Source organism: Platalea leucorodia, assembly GCF_965183815.1.
Source record: "Platalea leucorodia genome assembly, chromosome: 13".
NCBI classification, from domain to species: domain Eukaryota; kingdom Metazoa; phylum Chordata; class Aves; order Pelecaniformes; family Threskiornithidae; genus Platalea; species Platalea leucorodia.
The window spans coordinates 6,607,405-6,628,884 of NC_138835.1; the positions used below are offsets into that span (position 1 = coordinate 6,607,405).

General features: G+C 51.3%; 1 protein-coding gene across 1 annotated transcript in view; it reads left to right on the forward strand.

The window, feature by feature from the left end:
- Window positions 1-988: 988 nt before the first annotated feature.
- PMEPA1 (prostate transmembrane protein, androgen induced 1) overlaps window positions 989-21,480 on the forward strand; it is a gene marked incomplete at its 5' end in the record, with an annotated part of 49,313 nt that continues 28,821 nt past the window's right edge. The window contains one exon of the mRNA XM_082325632.1: window positions 989-1,091. Coding sequence (XP_082181758.1) covers window positions 989-1,091 — 103 coding nt within the window. The remainder of the gene's footprint in view (window positions 1,092-21,480) is intronic.

A 21,480-nucleotide genomic window follows, 5' to 3' on the forward strand; every position in this document is an offset into this window, starting at 1 on the left:
GCAGCGCTGCGGCTCCTGCGCCGCGGTGGCTGGGGCCGGAGGGGCCTCGGCGGTGGGGCCGGGGGCTCGGGCGGGCGGCCAGCTCCGGAGGCCTTCGGGCCCGGTGGCACCGCGCTGGCGGAGGGTGGGAGCGGGGGGCGCAGGGAGCCCGCACCGGCACCCGCACCCGCCTGGCAGCGGCGCGCTCGGCGGTGCCGGCGACCACCACAAAATGACGTCTGAGTGCGGGTCGGGTGGGCGAGACCCCCGCGCCTCCCGGGCGGCGGCCGCGGGCCGGGCCGGGCCGGGCAGTACCCGCCCTCGGCTTCTGGGGCGCCGGCTGGGCGCCGCTCGCCCGCGGGCGACTGCGACGGGCTGCCCCGCGGCAAGTCCCGCCCTTGCGGGGCGAGTCCCGGGGGGGCCCGGCCTGCGCGAGGCGGCGCGGAGCCCGCGCGGGGCAGCCCGGGGCGCGCGCGCCCGCCGAGCCCCCGCCCCCCCCCCGCGCCCGGCGGCGGCGCGAGGGAAAGGGCGGTGCCCGTCTGGCGCTGACGTCACGGCGCCCGCCCGCGGCTGGCGGCGGCGCGCGGCCGCGTCCCCGTGGCCGTGAATGAGCGCGGGGGGCGGGAGCGGAGCGGAGCGGAGCGGGAGCGGGCGGGCCGCGCTCCCACCGCGCTCCCACCGCGCCGCGCCGCCGCGCCGCCGCGCCCCACAAAAGTGCGGGGCTGCTGCGGCCGGGCCCAGCCCAGCCCAGCCGCTTCCCGGGCCGGAGGGGGCGCGGAGCAGCCGCCGAGCCCAGCCGAGCCGCTGCGGGGGGCGCTGCGCCGCGCTGGGTTTTTTATTTCCAATTTTTGATCGCAGCTGCATTTCCCTCCCCCCGCCCCCCCGCGCCGAGGAGGAGCCCCGGCTTTATGTGGTGCTGCCCGGAGAGCGCTCGGCGGCCGTGAAGTTCTTTGTGTCGCCGTCGCCGCCTTTTTTTTTTTTTTTTCTTTTTTTTTTTTCTTTTTTTTAAATGTATAACTTCATGGGTCTGAACAGCACGGCCGTAGCTATTCAGCCCAATGTGTCCTGCACATGCAACTGCAAAAGGTCTTTGTTCCAGAGCATGGAGATCAGTAAGTACTTGTGCTGCCGCTGCCGCGGGGCCGGCCCCGGCTCCCCGGGTGCGGGGGTGCGGGGCGGTCGGGCGCTCCGCGGCGCCCCGCGCCCCGCCGCGGGCAGGGAAGTTTCCGCGGGGGGCTCCCGGCAGCGCCGGACCCTGCGCTGCGATGCGCTTTCTCGGAGTGACTGTTTCATCCCCCCCGTCCCCCGCCGCCTTCCGTGCGAGCTCTGGTCTCTCATCTGTTGCTGTTGGGGTGTTTCGTGGGGGTGTGACACGGCGCGGGTGAGTGCGTGACACGGCGTGACAGCGCGCGGCGGCGGGCCGGGGGCGGGCGGGTCCCGGCGGCCCGGGCTGGCGGAGCGGCCCCGGGCGGAGCGGCCCCGGGCGCAGCCTCCCGCCCGCCGCCGGCTGCCTGCGGAGCGCGGCCGCTCCCGCGCTCTGCTCTCCCCCCCTCGCCCTCCCGGCATCGGGGTGCGAAGCCCCGGCTCTTCCCCATCTCGGCTCCGTCGCTGCCCGCGTCTCGCCCGGGCCCCGGCGATGCTCCGGCCGGTGCGGCCGCCCCTGCCCCCCGCCTTTCCCTCGTGCGGGGGGTGATGCTGGGGGCCCCGGCCCCCGACCCCCCTCCGGGGGTCTCCGCTAGCCCCGGTGTAAATCCCCTTCCCCTCGATACCGGGGGCGGGGGGAGCGCTGCGGTCCGGGCACCCGAGGAGGGCGTACATTTGGGAACCCGCACCCCGCCTCCAGCCCCGGGGGGTTACGAAGGGCCCTTTGCCTGTTCTTGTTCATATTTTTCAACCCTCGCAGAGTGTCAGTGAGTACGGTGCCTGACCTAAATACCCACTACTTTTCTGTTTGCTCTTTCCCTCTTGGAAATGAAGTGCATGGAGGTGAGAGAGAAAGAATATTATTGCTGAGGAAAGAGAAACGAGTTGGTTTCTCTGGTGATTTAAAGCAAATGGTATTTTCTGTAAAGGGAAGGTTTTCAAGGCATCCCGGGCTGGGTGGGTTGTCGGGACTGTACCCCGCTTCACACCTTGTTCTGTGCTGTGAAATCTAAACCCTACCCAGACTTAATGCAAAATGGCCCAAAATGAAAACTTGGGAAAGAGTCTTGATTTTGCATATATTCCTGGCACTGCGATGGGGCAGGCTCGCACTCGGTGCGTGCAGGGGAAAGTCAGCTGAGCTGTGCCTGTTTCTGCTAGCACAGGATTTGCCCCGTTACCTCCAGCGGGGTTGCAGAGCAGTATTTTAGAGCCAGCATCTGTCCCTTGGTATTTTGGATGGCTTTTGTCCAGTGTCATCTGCCTTCGCCTTCTCCAGTTTCATCGTTGTTTAATTCAGGTGTCTGAGTGCTGGAGAAGGTCTGTAGGCATTTGTATACCGGGTACTAAAATGTGTTCATTCTGAATTTTAGCATAAACCATACCCTTTGTACTGTATGCACATTTAATCTTGATTTAATCTCATTCGTGTTCAGACAAAACTAAGCTGGATTTGCCTGATTTTATTAACACTACCGGTACTGAATAGACCATTATTCTTTCCTGACTTTAACAGGCCGGGCTAGATGTGCATACCAATAGCAGTGTATAAATAATGAAGATACAGTTCTTTTTTGCGTCAGCCGGTTGGTGAACATAAACTGTGTCCCACAGAATTGCAAGGATGAGAGACTTTACTTTGTGTCTGATCAAGGCTCATGGTTATGATAAAAGTTGTGAATTAAAATGTGTAATGTCTTTTGAAGAAAAAGCTTCTCTTCCAGTGTAACTCTTGGCATGAGGCTTTGTTGGAACAACTCAGGCTTTTAATTTAATTCCTTGACTTTTTAGAAATAGCATATTTTATATTTTTTTTCCCATTTTTTCAGCATACGAATGGCTTGGTAGGAGGCAGGTGCCAGTTATGGATGCGCGTGTGTGTGTGCGAGGCTGGGGACAGTGAGGTACGCTGGAGGACACCTTGCCTGAATTCGGACGGGTGTTGCGGGAGCCTGATGCCGTACGGCTCCCGAGGTCCTTCGCCACTTGTCCCCAGCCAGCACTGCGCCTGTCCCCCCGCGTCAGCCACTCGGCTCTGGGGTCCTGACACTCAGGCGCAGAGTTCCCATTAGCTCCTGGGAGCCCTGCATCGAGCTGCCTTAATGCTGCCCTTCCGTATTTCATTTTCGGATGGGTTTCTTTATCGCCAATGTTATTTATTTATTTCCTGCCGACGGCAGGCAGCGTTAGCTCACCTCTGTGCTACGGGAGGGAGGGCTTTGGTTGCACTGCAGGAGCTGTTACCTGATCGCTTCCTCCACCTGGGTGCAGTGGAAAAGACAGAGTTGAGCCTCCCCAACATGAATTCATTATACAGCTTTTTCCTCCCTCCGTTCGCTTGATTTCATTCATCTAATACGACTTTGAGGGAACCTGAGAGCAGCTATCACCAGATGCTATTTAATTTTCTAGCCAAAAGTTACCGCGCAGGAATGCTTCGGGAAAGTGGCATAACTGTAAACTCTTTTAATTTAACCCTTCGATTAGGTTAACTGTACAAGCGATCCCCCCAAATATTTCTTTGCAGGCTTTATTCCGTATGGCAGGCTGCGGCGCTGCGGCGGAGGAAGCAGCTGGTTTCTGTGTGTGGCGCTCCCAGATTAGGATTATAAAAGGGCTTTTTGGGGGCGGGGGTGCGGAGTCTCGCCCGCCGCCGCCGGGGCTCTAGTGCCAATATGCCAGGCGGCGTTAAGCAGCCAGACGTCTGCGGCAGTGGTCTCTAATCGCTTCGGCTGGGTGAAAGAGGTCAGGGGTGATTGTCGTGGCGGAAGAGTCTGTAAATAACTAATTATTTGGCGCAGGGAGCGGAGCGAGGCTGCGTGCCTGCGTCGCCGCTCGCTCGCCTGGGGCAGCTCAGCTCCTGCCACCGGCTCGGTCGGTGTGAAACGCCAGCGCCAGCCCGCTCCGTCCAGCGCCGCGGCCCCGATGGCAGGAGGGGCCTCACGCCTGCGCCAGGGCTGCTTTGCACCCCGCGGGGGCTTCTCCCAGGGGGTTCGGGTGCCAAGGCTGGGGATCCTGCCTCCGCGGGCACCCGGGCGTCCCTGCGAGAGGATGGCTTCAGGCGTGGGGCGTGAGGGCAGGTCTCTCTCTGGGCTGGGTGGCTCTCGGAAGAGAGCTCGTGCAGTAACATTTGCCGAAGCGTTCGGGAGTTTAAGAGGTGTCGTTACATCTCCCCGAGGAGATGAGGCCGTTCCCCTTGGCTGGTAGCAGCGCTCCGATGCGGTGTCGGAGCGGTGTGCCCGGTCAGTTGTGGGCTGGGGCGAGCGAACCGTGAGAGCGAGTTTCTGTCCAAGCAAGGACTTCTAGGTTTTCACATTCTTTGGTTTAATAACAAACCAAATGCAGATGGCTCAACCAGGGATCATGTCTCCTTTCCACTTCAGACTGCTTTTTTGGCAGATACGTTTCTTTCCTGACGCTGCGTCAACAGCAGTTATGGCTTCTTCCAGGGCAGAGAGGATAACAACCACGTACTTCTTTAGTCCGTGCCCCCCCAGGTTTTTCTCCAGGAGGTAGGGACATGGAGGGAAGCCGGAGCTGCTACCAGTGTTTCAGCAAGCTAGAGGGTGTTTGCAGTTTGACTTCAGCCAAACTGGGAGTTCCCTGTGTCTGGCTCTGGCTGTGTGTCTGTGACAAGCACTGCTTTTTGCCCAGACCAGCGTCCCCAGGTACGACCCAGGAGGAGCGGAGCATGGATGGCTTTTGCTTACAGTGGCCTAAGAGCTGTCTGCGTGTGCCCTTGGCCGTCCCCGGGGACCCTGGTGGTCTGCGGTCCCAGCTCTGCGGGTCCCACCTCTCCTACCCAGGGCAGCAGGGAAAGTCCTAATTCCCTGAGCCTGGAGAGCCCAGGGGTCTCAAAATTACAGTTTATTTTGTGCCCTCAGGCAGTGATTTTAATCTTAGTGTTTTATAATCGGTGTTGAATGGGAGAATGAAAAGACACAGAGGAGGAAATGGAGGGAAAATAGTCAAACTTTGTTTTTTTTCCTCTGGGTGAACACCTGGATTGCGTTGTGCTGCACAGCAGGACCAGCACACATGGCACTAGAGGTGATCTGTGATCGGAGGTGATCATATACAATGCAAAGTGGAGACAAGACATGGCTGATTCTTTCTTTTCAGTCAGTATCGGGGTATATTCAGAGGAGGATGTTTGACACAGGGAGTCCTGTTACCTTCTGCCATGAAGGCATCCTCTACCCCATGAAGGCATCCTCTACCCCCTGGATAAGCCTTTGGTTTGCCTTTGTTTTATTTAGGAGTATGTTTTCAGATCCTGGTTGTGAGAGGACCGGCACTGAAGGATGTGTGGGAAAGAGCAACTATATTCCTTTCCTTAAAGCCAGGAATTCCCGAGGTAGGGCCTGGGATCACCTCTAAGTTTTCAGGCTATTGAATTAGCCGAAGTACCGCTGCTTCCTTTGCAGATGGAGAGAAGAGTACCTACAAATGTATGTTCTTACTTATTTTTATTTGCTGTTGCTCACAAAATAGACTAATATTTTTAGGTTTCCCAGGCTGAGAGTTGGTGGCTAGATAAATCTAGTTTTAGAATGAATTTGTAAACCTAAATTATAAATGGGTAGACGTGAGGAGACCTTTCCAAGGGAAGTACCAAAATACGTGGTGTCACTAATAGACAGTGTAATTACAATCTAGCTTCTTTCCTGAGTAACTCATTGTGCAGTCATGTCTGTTGGTCTTGTTTCAGGTAATAGCAACCGTCAGAATTTGGTAACCCTAATTAGCTAAAAAAGGTTATTTATTTGCAATGGTGTTTTGTGTAAAAACTGCCTACCAGTTTGCTTCCTGGAAGGAGATCCCGTGCGTGGTGTGCGGTTTGTCTTATCAGATCCCTCAAGTTCTCCCATACGCAGTGCATCTGTTGCTGGCGGCGTGTTTCATCAAAGTAATAAAGCCTGGCTGGAAAGCCTGCGAGGAGGGAGGTACAAGGGCCACTTTGCTGCAATTAAGTGGAAACTTGGTTCACACCATGAGCATACTCCCAGACGTCCATAAAGCAAAAGAATCATTAATGTCGACAGGGATGTTTTATGCGGTGTTCTTCCCGTCTGTGTAGCTAAATTGCAGGGTGATGACTTTATAATTATTTTGGGTGGCAAAAGGTAGGTCACTTGGGCAGATCCCGGGTGAGGAAACACATCAGAGACCTGCTCCGGCTGAGAGCGGCGCAGCTGAGTCTGGCCCCAAGGATTTCAGCACAAGGCTCCCCTCTGTGAGAGCAGGATCTGACCCATCATCTCCGTCTTTCGGAGCTGATGGTGTGGGCTGCTGCATCGCTGCTTCCTCGCTGCGCTGAACGTAACAGCGGTCTCGGAGCTCCTTGAGGAGCGATGCACGAGCGCAGGGTGCGATGGAGCGGTGTAACAGCAACACCGCTGTTAAGCGCAGTGCGGCCGTGGCAGGAATAAGCTACCTGAGCTGTTAGCGCTTCAGTGCTTGCAGGAGGGGGCCGTATGCGTATACAGCTCTGAGAGCTGACAAGTTTTCAATACTTGAAAAAGTGTTGAGGTAGTGTCTGAAAAAGTATCAGGGTAGGGTCTGTGTATGTATACAGGCATAAGTGCTTTTGTGAAAGTGAATTGATTTAGTAATACAAGAAAGTACTTCAAAATGAACTGGTTAATGAAATAGTTGGTAACCAGAGAATGGAGTTGTGGGGTTTGGATTTTTTTGTTTGTTTTTTTTTAAAAGCAGATAAATTTCAGCTGTAGAAGTTTATCATCCAAATCAGAGGATTTGGGGAGCTATTGAGAGTAAAGAGAGCTTTGATGATTTGGCAAGGAATACAGCTTCTAAGGCAGCACTTTGATCTGCATTTTAAATGCTTCTTTGTAATGACAGTTTCACAATTTCTTTTCTCGTTTTAAGTCAGTTTTGCAGAGGTATGTTTTGAGAGAAAATAGTAACAGCACACATTATTCTTGTTGGCTTCGGAGCCAGCTAGAACTTGTAGTTCATCCCAGATCTTTTGGCTACTATGGTAAATTTATGATTACACAGAAAAGGAAATTAGTAGAGATGCTAAATATTATCAAAGCTTTGCAAATCTTTTGAAATATCTCCAGTGTGAAACCTAAACTTGCATTAGCATTATTGCTGCGGTATGTTGTACAGTATTTATCTAAGTATCCACCTAATATTGCAGGTTCCTGATTTAGCTTTTTCTTCCGGCTAAAGGACACGTTACTGTTTAGCACATGTATCCTTTTAATCTTGCGTTGCACGTGAAGACCTTGATTCTAGTGACTCAAGCTTTCTAAACACAACCTGGTGCTGCTGTAGTGGAGCTATTGGGAACCTTTTTCTTCCCCTTCTATCTACAGCACATCCTCAGATAAACCCTCGGCGGAGGGAGAAGGTTATTGTCGCCTACGTATTCTTATACAAGAGAGCTTGTTGCATTAATTTATGTAGTATGGGTAGAGTAGGAGAGAGGGTAGGAATCGGGAATGTTTATTAAGGCTTTCATTTAAATCTTGCATGGCGTCTTTCCTTCTTGTAGCCAGGTTGGGATAGGGTTTATACCTCTCTTGAGAAATCAGCAGCCTTAAGGGTGAGGGACAAACAAGCAAGTTTTCCTGAATTGATTTAGATCTGTGTGGTAGCTCTTCTGGTGCTGTTTTTGGCCTCTCCTGAGCTATGACTCTAAGCTGTACCAGGCTGGCAGCTCTCTGCTTCTGGACCAAGTTCAGCTGGTGTGTAGAAGAGGGCACACATTTCATTTGCAAGCTAAATTAACCTGTGAGGTTGGGCCTTCAGTTAAATGTAAAGGGTAGCATCACTGGAAGGTCTTAGACAAATAGCATCATGTATACATTTAACTTGCATCCTTTTCCAAACTGTCAGTGATTTTGTTCAGTTGGACGTTATCCTTGTTATTCTGCATGTCTCTCTGGTACAGGATGCTGATTTGAAGCATGTGAGGCTGTGTGTCCCTGAGACCTGGAAATTCAGCCGTCGTGCTCACAGATGCTACAACCGGTGCACTGGTCCGTATTGCAGGCTCAGCTGGGCATCCAGTCCACCACCACCTTTAGGTTTTTTTTTTTTTTTTAACTTAACACTAATTTTTCACTGCATACAGCAAGGCAGCATTGCTAATGTCGTAATTGATAACAGTATCCCCTTTTTTCTCCAAGTAGTCAGACTTCCAGTTTGTAATTGATAGAAGACTAGGCTTATGCTCCATCTAGAAGAGGGTGGGTTTTTCTGTGTGGTGTATGTTCGTGTTGTCACAGGCTGTGGTGTTACATAGAGATACCTTGCACATCTTTTGAAACTTGCCTCACAAGTTGTCAGTGTTGGTGAATGTCCACAGTGCTTTCAAACGGTTCACACGTTTGTGTTCAGTGTATTCAGTCTCACACATACCTTTAATAAAATGCCTCAGACTGGCTAATTTCTCACTTGCAGTATACGTTCAAAAATCTGCATTTAGAAAGGCAAGTGCTTTTTCACATGGCAGTTCTCTGGTCCATTCATGAGACCCGGCTCGTGCCGACAGTGCTGAGGAGTTGTGCCTGTGATGGTTTGCTGGCGTGAGGTGTGTGCGCTTCAGCAGGTGCAAAAGGATTTCCCCCATTTGCAAACTTGGCCCAAGCAGCCCAGCAAAGCAGAATTCAGCCTTGGAGAATGAAAGCTGATTAACGCCCAGGCTTGAAGCATACCAAGAATGAAAAGAGGTACTTGCACAAAAATCAATACTACTTTTCAAGAATGTATGCAGGACGTGGTTTGGGGATTTTTTTCCATCTCTTCATTCTGTCCAATATGTTAAGTAGCTGGTTTGTTACTCTAACCCCCTACAAATGATTGTCAGTAATAATTCTGTAAAACTATGAATCAACTCTGCATGACTTTGTGCAAATAGACTGAGTAATTTCTTTGTTCTTTTCTTCTTACTTTGTAATTGGAGTCTGTAAAAGCCCAACGGTTTAGTCTTGTGGAAAGCATGATTCATTTATTGGTGTCTGTGCCGACTAGTTATCTTTCAGTAATTCCAAAGTGCTGCTACAAGCCAAGAGTGATTCATACATGGCTAAGTGCACAAACAAATGGGGTCATGGCCATCTGCAGAAACTTTTCTAATCTATTTATGGTATCGGAGAAAGAAGTGGGTGTATTCAGGATGATGGAATAGGTGTCAATTACATTAGTGAATATAACCGGTTAAGTAACACTAACCATTACTCAAAACCACATCTACTCATTGCTAAAGATCACGACAGTAGGTCCTATTTAACTGTTAACATAGGTCTGATACGAGAGATGGATTGAGTGTCTAGCTTGCCTCCTAAGGAGCTCACCATCACAACTGCTATGGTAGTCTCTTCTACCTTCCTTGAGATTTAGATGTTAACTTGCACTAAGAGTATTTGTAGTAGCAAAGTCTGGCTCTTTAGACCAGTCTTCTGCAGACCTCAGTCGTTATATGCTTTACGTGCAGAATTCGGCCTAATACTTAATTAACTTGCTGTTGATGATCAGTGGTAGGGTTTCTTATTTGCACATCGAGCAGAATGGCTGTGCAACATCTTAGTAGAGACAGTGGTGGTCAGCTGAGTCACTTTTCCTTTCAAATGCATCTTCAGTGCTTTAAAATCTCAGAGGGAAGACGACCTGCATCTTACGAGGTAGCCTTCCTCTACTTCTGTCCCATTTCACTAATTGTGAGAATTAATTTTCCCTTCTGTAACTCTGACAACAAAACAGCCCTGGCTGCAGCCGCGTCAGAATTGCTTTGTTCAGATTTTGGTCTTTTGCTTTGGGGGAGGCTGTTTGCTTCTCCTGTGCTCGCAAGTGGAGGAGCCGGGCCCCAGGGCTGGCTCTTGGATGCCTGAGTTGAATGTGGGAAGGAGGGAGTCTGAGACTAGCGATAGAAGATAGCAGGGGCAGGAAGCATTCCTGGGGCGTATGGATGAGGGCAGCTGGCAGGCTCGCTCCAGACTGCTTACTGCTACTGCCTGCCTGCTCTTCAGTCTTGCACGCTGCAGCTGGGGCTTGCACCTGAGATACGTGTGTCCAACAAGATCTTGCGCTTGCAGAGCATGCGATGGTCTCACAGTGCTTTAGAAACATCCCACGTCCACAGGATGGATGAGCGGTAGTCCGGAGGCGAGCTGGAGGCACAGGTGGACCAGCACCGTGAAGTTTGGAAGTGGCTGTGGCCCCGTCTCCCCGAGCCCCGGGAGACTCGTGTGGACGTTGCTTGGTTGTGTTTAATTTCTAAAGGACTCAACTGGAGCACAGAGCTCATGGACTCAAAATTTCTATAAATTGAATTTAAGCATCGGCACCGGCCAAAAATATGGAAGAATTTGGCAACATGTCGTTGTTGTCCTTTTACTGACGTTTTGAACACAGCGACTGCTTCTGCTGCACCCTCGCTGCGCATGCTCTCACGGAGGGAGACGGGGCCCTGGCCGACACACAGAGTACGCTGCGGAGGGGGAAGTGACCCAGACTTTTGCCCAAAGGACTGATGAGCCTCTCCTGATGTCTGAACAGCTTTCTTCTGCCCTTGCTTTATTTAAGTCAACAGATTGTGTAAGCCACATGCTAGATTTACCTGCAGGGCAAGTGGGAAGGAAGCAGTGCCATTTGGATGAATTCCCAAAAGACGTCTAACTGCTGAGCATTAAGACTAACATTTCCAAGCCCGAGTCCCTACAACCGTCCTCCTGAATCTGCTCGCCCACTCCTCCATCCGTGTGCAGTGTACCCGTGGCTTTGGCTGCCATGGACAAGTCCCCATGGAAGCTGCCTGCTGCGCCCGCTTGCTGGTGGGTCTGCTGCAGGTTGGGCTCTGTGCTGAGCAAGCTTGGAACTTCTCCCCCTTAGTGGATTCTGTTTAATATGATTAATATTGTTATTTCTAATAAAAACAAAAAATCCCCCCAAAAGTGAAGCTGTGCCCTCAGCCTCCTGCACCCTCCTGTGCTGCGTGTCCTGCGGCGCTGAGGGTACCGGCCGGCTGCTAGAGCCGCAGGGATGAAACCCACAGCTCAGGAGCTTGAATGGCCCTGCGTTGGACTTGTTCTTGGTGCACGCTCCAGACTTGAAACCAGGCTGGATTTCCTTGTGCTCTTCACAAGTATCGGTGCAATGAGACCTGGTTCCTCGAGAGTCGGAGAGCATTGGTGTCCCTGGCGCTGGCATGGTCTGCAAGGGCTCGGCTTTGCTGGAGGCGGATGTCTTGGCTACTTTCCTGGAGGAGCAGATCCTGCGCTTTCTGGTTTTGTTTTTTTTTTTTTTTTCTCATTCTTTCTGCCATTATTCCACCTTATCAAGGGTAGTCTCTTAGCTTCAATAACTTAGTCCAGTATATACAGATTAGGCTCTTTAGCATTGAGCTCTGAAAGTACCTTGGCCTGTTAGGTGCTGCCTTTAGGACACTTAAGGAACAACATGATTTATGGACACCTGCTTCACACAATTCAGAGTAAAATTGTCTTAAATTGCAGTAATTTCCCGTATAATAAACAGCAGTCTCACTTTTATTGTTAGACTTATATTACTGTAATGGGACTTTGCTTGAATTGGAAGATGCATTTTCGAGTTCAGCATCTCCCTCTCCAGTGTGCTCACACACACGAGGTGTGTAACACTTAATGATACTGATCACTGGTGTGCAATGCAATGGATATTTTCGATTTCTCTAGTGTGACTTAATCATAGCAGTACATACAAATTTCACTTTTTCCAGCCTTTGCTACGAATGCAGGCAATGGCTGTCCTGTCGACTGATGCGCCAGAGGTGGGCTGAAGAATAAGGAGAGGGGGGCAGAGGTCTCTGGCAGGGGTCCCGCGTGCTCTGAGCGAGGAACAGAGCAAACTATGGGGTTCTATCTTGCTGATAGCTTTTAATCCTCATCATTCTCATGGATTTTCCTGATAAATATTTCTCAACATCCATTGACTTGCCATCCAGGCCTGAATTGTAAGGAACAATAAACATAATGGACAGCCTCAATTTAATAGATTCACTATGAGCTTTTTATTAGTGCAGCTTTTCTTTTAAACAAAACAAAACAAAAAAAACCCACCCCAAAAATGACTGCATTTATTTAATTTAAGTTCAGAAAGTAGCTCTTTCAAATCTGAGGGAAGCATGCTTGAGTGGGCTCAGTTCAGCTAATTTGGTTATGCAGCGAGGGAAGGATCCATCCTGCTGTGCAGCCTGCAGGGTGCTGGCTGGTCTCGAGCGGGTTAACAGCCACGTGCAGATGCTCAGGAATTTCTCTTTTGACTTGACCGTGGGGTTTTGCTGCTCTTCAGACCACAAGTGCACTCCAGTCACAGCAGGTTCATGAGTTTAGAGATGCTTTTCATCCCCTCCTGTTCTTTCTGTTTGCTCGGGAAGGGATCACGCTGTATCTTGCAGCCATGTGTCTTCCTTGGTTACGCTTCTAGAGATGTGCAGACCCACGTTAAGCATCTATTAAATTAAGCAAAATGGCCTTTAGAAAGCTACATTTCAAGTGGAAGAAATGTTTTATGTAATGTAAGGGTATGTGAGGGGACCTAAATACAAGCTTAAATTGGCTGTTACGAAAATAGGTATAATTGGTTTTTTGCACAGTGATTTTACGGCTTCCGAGTTTAATGTCCTGATGAAATCCTGCATCCAGTCCATGCGCAGCCGAGGAGATGGGGTTGAGGAGCCTGAGTAATGGGACTGGTTCTCGCAACAGCCTTGCCCTCATTTGCAAAATGAGACCTACCTGTCATTTGCTGAGGCGCTGCTTTGTTAGAAAGGTGTCTGGAGCAGCGGGATCCTCTCACCTGCATTGCCCTTCAGTCTCTCCCTGCAGCACTTGGCCGCACCTTGATGGTGCTGGGGCTGGGTAGGGGAAGGGGCATCCCTTACTATGGTTGTAACTACTCACAGGTGAAAAATGCAGAACTCTTGCAGATGTACCCTCCTAACTGCGCACATGCAAAGAACTGCAGCCTTGTTTTCCAGACTGATCAATGCAGTTGAAGTCATTGGGTAATTTAGTAGCTGGATGTGCTTCTGGGGGCTTGGCGTGAGAGCGACTGCTTTGCTTCCCCCCTTGGGGAAGGCTGGGGAGGGTTTCCCTTTGAACTGAGGCTTCCCCGGTCCTGGCCGGGGCCAGGTGATGCTGTGGGCTGCCACCCAGCCAGTCTGGGATCGGAAGCCTAAGGAAGTGGAGGATATCGCGTTTTGGCCTTGCATCCTCGTATTAATCCAGATAGTCTTTCCTGTTTCTATATTTAAAGCCTTTCTGTTCTTCTGTCTGGAGAGACAGCGTTGACTCTCTTGGGTAAAGGCTGACCCATCCTCTTCTGGAAAGCTGGTCCCCAAGTAGATTTTCTCCATAGAAAACAAAGCTCCTCTGAATCTTGCTGGCAGGAACTGGAAGAATAATTTTTCTTATTTGGTGTATCTTCAACCAGTTAGGACTTAGAGCTGGTTTTCCTTCTAGCTTACTAAAGGTCTCGCAAGGATGAAAACTGTTGCTTTCCTAAGAGTGTATTAGCCAACACATGGGAGGAAAGCCTGGCACTGTGAGACAGGGCGGAAAAAGCTGAGACAGGATTTGCTGCTTCTTTGAAACTATCCCTTTTTAATTGTCCAAACAGCGTTTCAAAGAAAATCTCTGCTCTTCTCTATCTTCTTCCAGCATTATAATTCTATATAATCACTTTTCTTTCTCAAAAAGAATAGGGCGTGATTTTTTCTTTTGCAGAAGGAGGAAGGGATAAATTCCAGATGTTGCTGGGATACACTTTTTGCCTCTGTTTAATGTTTAGTGGCTTTCAGTAAATAGGCTGTGAGAGGTGGAGCTGATGTTTTTATTCCAGGACGAATCATCTACAATAAATCCCATCTGCCGACGAGGGAGCGTATCTTGGGTGTGACTTGGTGCAGTGAGGAGCTGATCCTGGCTTTCCGGCCTTGCAGAAAGGCAGCTAAGGCTGAGGCTGGCCCGAGTGCTCCTTTGGGGTCTTTGCCCTTGGTCCTTCAGGGTATTTGCCCTCCCCTTCCCACCTCACTGCTGAGTTCTGGCTCCGTGAGCGAGAAATGCTGTGTGAGGGTCCAGCCCCCTGCCCGTGCGGACCCCGGCACCGTGGGAGTGGATGCTTCTGCTCCAGTCTGACTCAGTGCTTTTTTGGGAGCAGCTCTGATCTGTGGGCAGCCCTGGGCGGGCAAGGGCTGCCCTGTCTGGCATGCCGTCCTGTGTGGGTTGCCCAGTTCAGCAGGACTCTCTTGGCCACGCTGCTGGCAAGCCTGGCTTTTCTGATGCTGGTGTTGCAGCCCAGTAAAGAGCATCCATCTGCCCCACACCATGGCATAAGGCTGGATCCAGGAGCTGGGCTCCAGAGACAGGCAGTGCTCTTCCCTCCTCCCACAGCAAAGCCTTGTCTTTTCAGTGCATGCAATGCTTTTACCTGCTTTTGGAGCCTTCTTGCAGACTAAAACAAAAATTTTCCAGCGTGCGTTGCACACAGGCGTCGTGGGACAAACGCGGCAGCGCCATTCCCTGTTTCGTGTTTTCACCTGTTTAGACTAAGTACATCTTTGTTTTGTTGGCAGCCTATTTGGTTGCACAGACAGTGTAAGACAAAACCACTAGCAGGTGTTGGTCCAGCCAGTATAATTACTGGTTCCTTGTTGCTGCTGCTGGTAGGCAGACAGTGTGAGCCACCCTTCACATGGAGTCGTCTGGCAGGACTGTGGCTGCAGAAGGGCTCCGGGCACTGATCCACAGGGAATATGTGCCGACTGCTCAGCCCCTCCTGTATCTCTTCCCTGCTGCTGATTGCATTAAAAAAAAAAAAAAAAGTTATGCATATATGGAGGAAGGGAGAAGAAGCAAGGGTCGCTCTGGTCAAGTTTATAGCACTGACTTTTAAGTGCAAGTTCTCATTTGCATTTAAAAAGTTGGCAAAATGCATGGCTAAACCAAAAGGCCAAGTGTGAGCACGAGAGCCAGGCGAGCTCAAGGAGAAGCGAGAAGCAGCGTCTTAAAATCTTGCCTGACTTCAGAGGGTTCAGACTCGCTTCTCCCACACATCCCCGGCCATTGCCAAAACATCTTGGGCGAGTCATCATGTGGCGGAGCACTGTGCTCGTATGTGCACAGGGTGTCACGCCTGGGGCGTGCGCAGCGCTGCCGAACGCCGTCGGGGGCATCGCCTGTGCTGCGGAGCAGGGTGTGGGGGAGAGCTGTTGCTTTCTATCCTTTTGGAAATTTAACCAGAGAACAGCTGATACTCATCCGGCCAGCTGCAGGCATGGAGGCTCTTTTTCTCAACCTCTCGCTTCCCTTTGGACTCCCATACCTTTTGGGCCTCCCAAGCCTTTTTGGCTTCCACTTTTTCTCAGCCTCTGCTTTTTCCCTTGCCCTGCCGCCCTTTTTGGGCCTCCAGTTTTCCTCAGCTTCTAACTTCCTTTTGGCCTCCCACCCCTTTTTGGCCTCCTGTGCCTTTTCTACCTCCACTTTTTCTCAGCCTCTCCTTTTCAATTGGCCTTCCACCCATTTTCAGCCACCCACCCCTTTTCAACCTCCACTTTTTTTCAGCCTCTACTTTTCCCTTTTGGGCCTCCCACCCCTTTTGGCCTCCCATTTTTTCGCAGCCTCTACTTTTCCTTTGGCCTCCCACCATTTTTGGGCCTCCCACCTCTTTTCTACCTCCACTTTCTTTTCAGCTTCTACTTTTCCCTTTTGGGCCTCCCACTCCTTTCAAGCCTCCCCCCCCCCCCCCCCCCTTTTTGGTCTCCACTTTTCCTAAGCCTCTAATTTTCCTTTGGCCTCCCACCCCTTTTTGTCTTCCACTTTTCCTTTGGCCTCCCACTTGTTCTCAGCATCCACTTTTCCTCAGCCTCTATTTTTCTTTTGGTCCCCCACCCCGTTTTGGCCTCCTGCCCCTTTTCTGCCTCCACCATTCGGCTGCCTATACTTTTCCCTTGGCCCCCCACTGCTTTTTGGCCATTTTGGGCCTCCCACCCCTTTTGGCCTTCGCTTTTTCTCAACCTCTACTTTTCCTTTGGCCTCCCACCCCTTTTCAGGCTCTGTGCAGCGAGCTGGCTGCAGAGGAGCGAGGAGGAGGAGGTCACAGCCTGTTGCCACATGTTGGTGTTCGGCTCCACAGAATTCCTTTCTTTTCTTCCCCATCACGATCGATGTCGGTGCCGCTGCCAGCGGGGCGGCGGTGGTGTACACGCCTGTGCACGCTGCCTGTGCGAACGCAGGCACCGCCGCACGTTTGCGTGGTCACTTTTGAATGCCTCCTGCGCACGAGGCATTGATTTGCAATACATCTGAACTCGTTCCTCTAAATCAGCCTGACTTAAAATCAGTGAGCTGACTCTGAGCCTGCGGATCCCAACTTATTTAGCTGCTGCAGTAATTTACAGCAACTCTCTGACCTGTAATCTTTTCCTATGGTGAAAAAGTTGCTTATCTCTGTCCTCTCGGGTGCATGGAAAGTAACTTTTTAAAGCTCTATTTTGGAGGAATGATCTGTTAACATAACCCCCTGAACCTCCCAGCCTGCTCTCCTGCACTCGTGCCCGCGGCTGTCGCGGCAGGAGCGGAGCCGCGGGGAGCGGGCGGTGTGTGAGCGCCCGAGGTGCAGCAGCCTTGGCTTGGTGCGGCTGGGAGCCTCCCTTGCTCTTGAGTTAAAGGCCACTTTTATAGGCCAGGAGGACTCCTTTGGCATCAGACTGTGGCAGCTACTAATTAGTACCAATTAACCATTATCAGTGACAGACAGTTCTTATGGGCATCATAAAAAAGTCCTGTACGCAGGTTTTCTCTGGTGAAATCCCCTGCGGGACTGCAGAGCGCTCGCCCAGCCTGCGGTGGCTCGCAGCTCGTCTGAGGTTGTGCTGGCGGGGCCGGGGGGATCCGTGTCCTGTCATCCCATCAGTTTTGCAGATTCTAATGCGCTGCTCACTGACGGGTGAGAAGTCACGAGTTGTCTTTTATTCCAAACTTTTTGCCGCTTTGTTCCTCACTTGAAAATACATCTGCTGGGCATTGCATCTGGGGTTTTGTGCAAGATTTTGCTGTGGGTCTTCAGCACCCCATAGCCTCTGCCCCCCCCCCCGGGGATGGGGTGTCAGGAGACCCTGAGCTTTCACCAAGGCTCAGCAGCACGTGGGGCTCAGCTACATGTGTTTGCAGAGGAGACGGCACATGACACATAGCCCACCGGCACCTTGAAGCGCGCAGTGCTGCCCGGGGCCACGGACAGGCATTCTGGCACTGTGGAACGTGGCGGGAAGGTCTCTGGGGTGGGCTGAGTGATCCCAAAAACTTTGCAAACCTCCATTAGGCTTCAGCATGCCATCAGGTTGTTGGGCGGGAGTGCTGGAGGAGAGCAGTCCTGGGGAAGCCCATGCAGTAGCGTGGCTGGAGAGAACCTGGTGCTGCAACTTCTGGTGTGGGAAAAGCACATGGGGTCATTACCAAGAGTGGTGAGACCCGGCTTGTAGTGCTTTTGGTACTCCTGGCTGCTGCGGAGGTGGTAGGCTTGGGTGCAGATGCCAACCATGGTTGGCTACAGGGGAGGCTCTTTGAGAATGAGTCCCCAAGAGGGGAGCTGGGGTGTGTGGTGCAGCCGGTCGGAGGTGGCTCCCATCACTGACGGATGCTTTCTGTTTTTCTTTCAAATGTCTCCAGGCACTGAATGTTTAGGTCGCACCTTTCCAGGTAAACTGGGTAAGTGAAGTATTTCAAGAGTTGCCAAGATCTAATTATGAAGGCTGATTGCATGATTGCAGCTGCTGTACTGTAAACACCCTGGTTACTCGCTTGATGAAACGGGTGGTACGTTGCCTTGCCCTGACAGCAGCAGGTACTGCTGGTCGGGGTGCAGAGGGGGAGGCAGCCGTGGCTTCAGAGGTTGATTGTGCAAAGCTGGTATTTTTTGTCTATCAATAGCTGGCTGCACTTTGGTAATCCTGGATGGGATTTTTTCTTCTGCTGTTCAATGTAGAAACATCTTCAAAAGCTGAATGTCTTTTTAAACACGAGTATTCTTCCATTTGCTGTTACTCTAGCAAAGTAATGAGCTGCATTACATTGGGCAAAACCACCTGTATTTTGTGAAAGTAGTTTTCCAACCTGAATCTTTTTAAGTCATGGCATGTCAGACTTCTGTTGAGTGTGGCAGGAGCTGCCCATGTTCAGGACAGACGAAACCAGGCATTGGGAGCCCTGTTGAACCAGGCTGCTGGATTTGAGCTGAACCTGTTTGCAGAAGAGTCTTTGCTGGTTTAGTAAGACATCGTAACATTTATGGGTCTCTCTCTCAGTTTAGAATTGAATTTATGAGAGTACCTCAGAAGTAAGGTGTCTTTGCTCAAATGCCGTCTCCCAAGCCTGCTGGGGAAGAACTGACTAAATAAAGTGTTAACAAGTGGTGAATAAATGATTTTAATAAATGGCTAATCAATTGTTATAGAGCCTGGGAAGTCAATAGAGCTTATGACCTTGGCTTATAACCATGCTCAGATCTTTAATGTGCTTATAATACCTACAAATCATTCATTAGGCTTTTATCAAGCATCTATTACTAAAAGTCATAATCTAAAACAAGGCAAAAGAGAATTATTTCAGTTGCTTTATTTCGAGCCTGATGGGACAATTTGGTTGCACAGCAAAATAGTCCTTGCTTGTGCAAAAAAGCTGTAAGACACCACCGGTCCCACCCTCAGCATTACCATGGTGCAGGCATCAGGCGGGGGAACAGCAGGAGCCCGAGGCCGGGAGCAGCCGGTGCATGCAGGGCAGATGCAGCCCCGGTGCTGGGACACTCACACCAGTCTGTAGAGAAACTGTCCTGCAGCAATCAATGATTTATTTGTATTTATTTTATAGTAATGCCTTAAATGACGGATTTCAGCATATGAGCTGGGCGGGTAGAGGGAGCCCCAGTGTCACGCTACTCTGAGCAGCGCAGCTCGGGGCATTTTCACTCTAGCAAAAGGTGTTTGCTGGTGCTCGACTGTTGTAAAACTTGCACCCGTTTTCTTGTCCTGTGATTTAGGAAAGTGTGGTGAGCAGGGATGTATTCTAGCTGTGCTGCTCTTCCTGCTTTCCCTGGTCTTCCCTGTCCCATTTTGTGTGTATGTTTGTGCCTCAGGGAGGGAGGCAAAGATGCAAGTGAAAACATGCGGTTTTCTTAGAATATAAATAACAGAAAATTAAATGTCATTTTTTTTTTGTTGTAGAGTTGTTCCCTGCAGTCTCCAGTTGCTTGCTCCTTTGCCACACTCTTGTACTCTTTGGGGTTTTTTAATCTTACTAGATAGATACTATTTGGAATATGGTGTAGGACACTTTAGCGATGTTGCTGCTAGCTTAATTGTGCGCCCAGCGAGGAGCTGTGTTTGCAGACATCAGTGCATGCCCAGAAAGTCTCCCCAGGCTTCCGAAAGCTGCAGTCTGCCAGACATGGCTGCCTCTATCGATGGCTTTTTGCCTCGCCTTTGTTGTCTGGGTCCTTGTCTGCAGCTACAGCCTGGGCCAGTATTGCCAGACATCGCCGCCTCCAACGCCCGCTTCCTCCAGGAGCGCCCTGGTGCTGCCTGCGGAGCTGGGACCCTTGGGGAGAGACGCCTGTGCCCATCCCCGTGCTGCATGGGCTAAAGCCCTGCACACGGGGTCAAAACACAAACCCTGGGCAGAGAGCACTAACTGAGACCAACTCAAGGGAGGTTTAGCTTTCTTTTTTTTTTTTTCTCCTTGGGTTTTTAAACTGTTCCACCATCTTCGTGGTAACTCCTGGATGTCTCCGGTGTGGATGCCAGATTCTTGAATTTCTGTAAATGACTCGTGGACCTCTCTCATCTGCTGAGAGGGGATCAGTTCAGCTGAGCTGCAGCCTCTGCCCAGAGCTGTGCACTGGGGCAGGGTCGGATGCTGCCGTCGCCCCACAGGGAGCAAAAAGGGGTGCTGCAATTTGTGCTGGGTTTTTTGTTGGCTCTCCTCCTTCTCGCAGAGGGTGGCTGGGAATGGGTACAGAGGGTGAAGAGGAGATGCCCTCACCAAGGAGCCACTCATCTGATTTAGGAGGAGATGCAGTCCTTGAACTCTTTAAAATCAGAGGGCAGGGTGGAGGGTTTGCACAAAACAAAATTCACAAGGTGAAATATGTAACTAGATGAAAATGCGTGGGCTACTGATTTCTTAGAGGTTCAAGTGAACTCTGTCCGAGTGGACACACAGACCTCCCCTGTTTCCTAGAAGCTGGGTCATGCTCTGCATTCACTGCAATGCTCCCCTGTGAAAATGCCCATATGCATCATTCTTTATTTTACTGTTGTGGGTTTGGGCATTTTGTTATATTGGTCTAAATGGGTTTGTTTCCATAGCTGCATACTGCTGATAAAATCCCAGTGTAGGATCTCTCACTCTCCCTGTGCATGTGCACCAGAAATAAATCACATGCAGTTGTCAGAAGATGAGCTGCTGCCATGGCAGGAGCCGGGCTGCGAGGAAGTTTGGGCTGGACCTCACTGAGACTGCAGGTGCGTGGCATCTCGCCCCGGTGCCACCCCACAGTGTCCTGCTGCAGCTCCCAGCTCTGCAGGCAGCGTTGGTGCCTGGGTGGCCCCAGGGACCTGGAGCACCTGGGGAAGGAGTTGCTGCAGGAGGGATGATGTTTTGGAAACGGGGTAGGAAGTGATGGAGGCAGGGGGAGAAGAAACTCCCTGCCCCTCACCTTTTTTTCAGGTAGAAAGGTATGGATGTGGTAGGGTGTGTTGGTGAAGGATTGGCATCAGGTGGGTACCAGGATAATAAAAATCTCTTGCTCTGAATTCAGTGTGTTCACCATCAGCTGTTAGTATTTCACCTCTCATCAGAAGGGGGTGGGCTTTTAATGGCTATGTAAACTATCTCAGCTGCTGGGGCTGATTTTGCTTGGCTTGGGGCTATAACTCCAAAGGTCCAGCCTGGGGGTGGCAGAAGGATGGAGGGTCTCCTGCAGCTGGCTGTGCCCATGGCTGCGGGTACCACGTGGAGCGGTGTTCCTGCCCCGGTGGGTGCTGCTGATGCCCAGGGTGGTACCGCACCAGTGCCACCACCTCGGCACATGTGGGTCTCTCTGGTTTCGCTGTCTGTACAGCTGGGTTGGAGGACGTCTTCTGGCAGAAAACCCATTTTCGAAGGGGTAGTTATCTTTCCTTTGGGAAGAGTGAAACTAATGATTTTTGTTTTTCCAAAAGTTCTGATCTGCAGGTCGGGGTGTTTGAGTGCGGGACCAGCCCCGCTGTCTGCCAGGAGCGCTCAGGGCAGGTGTTGCTCCCGCTGCCTGCGGCGGCATGGTCGGGGCATGGCCAAGGGCACGGCCGGG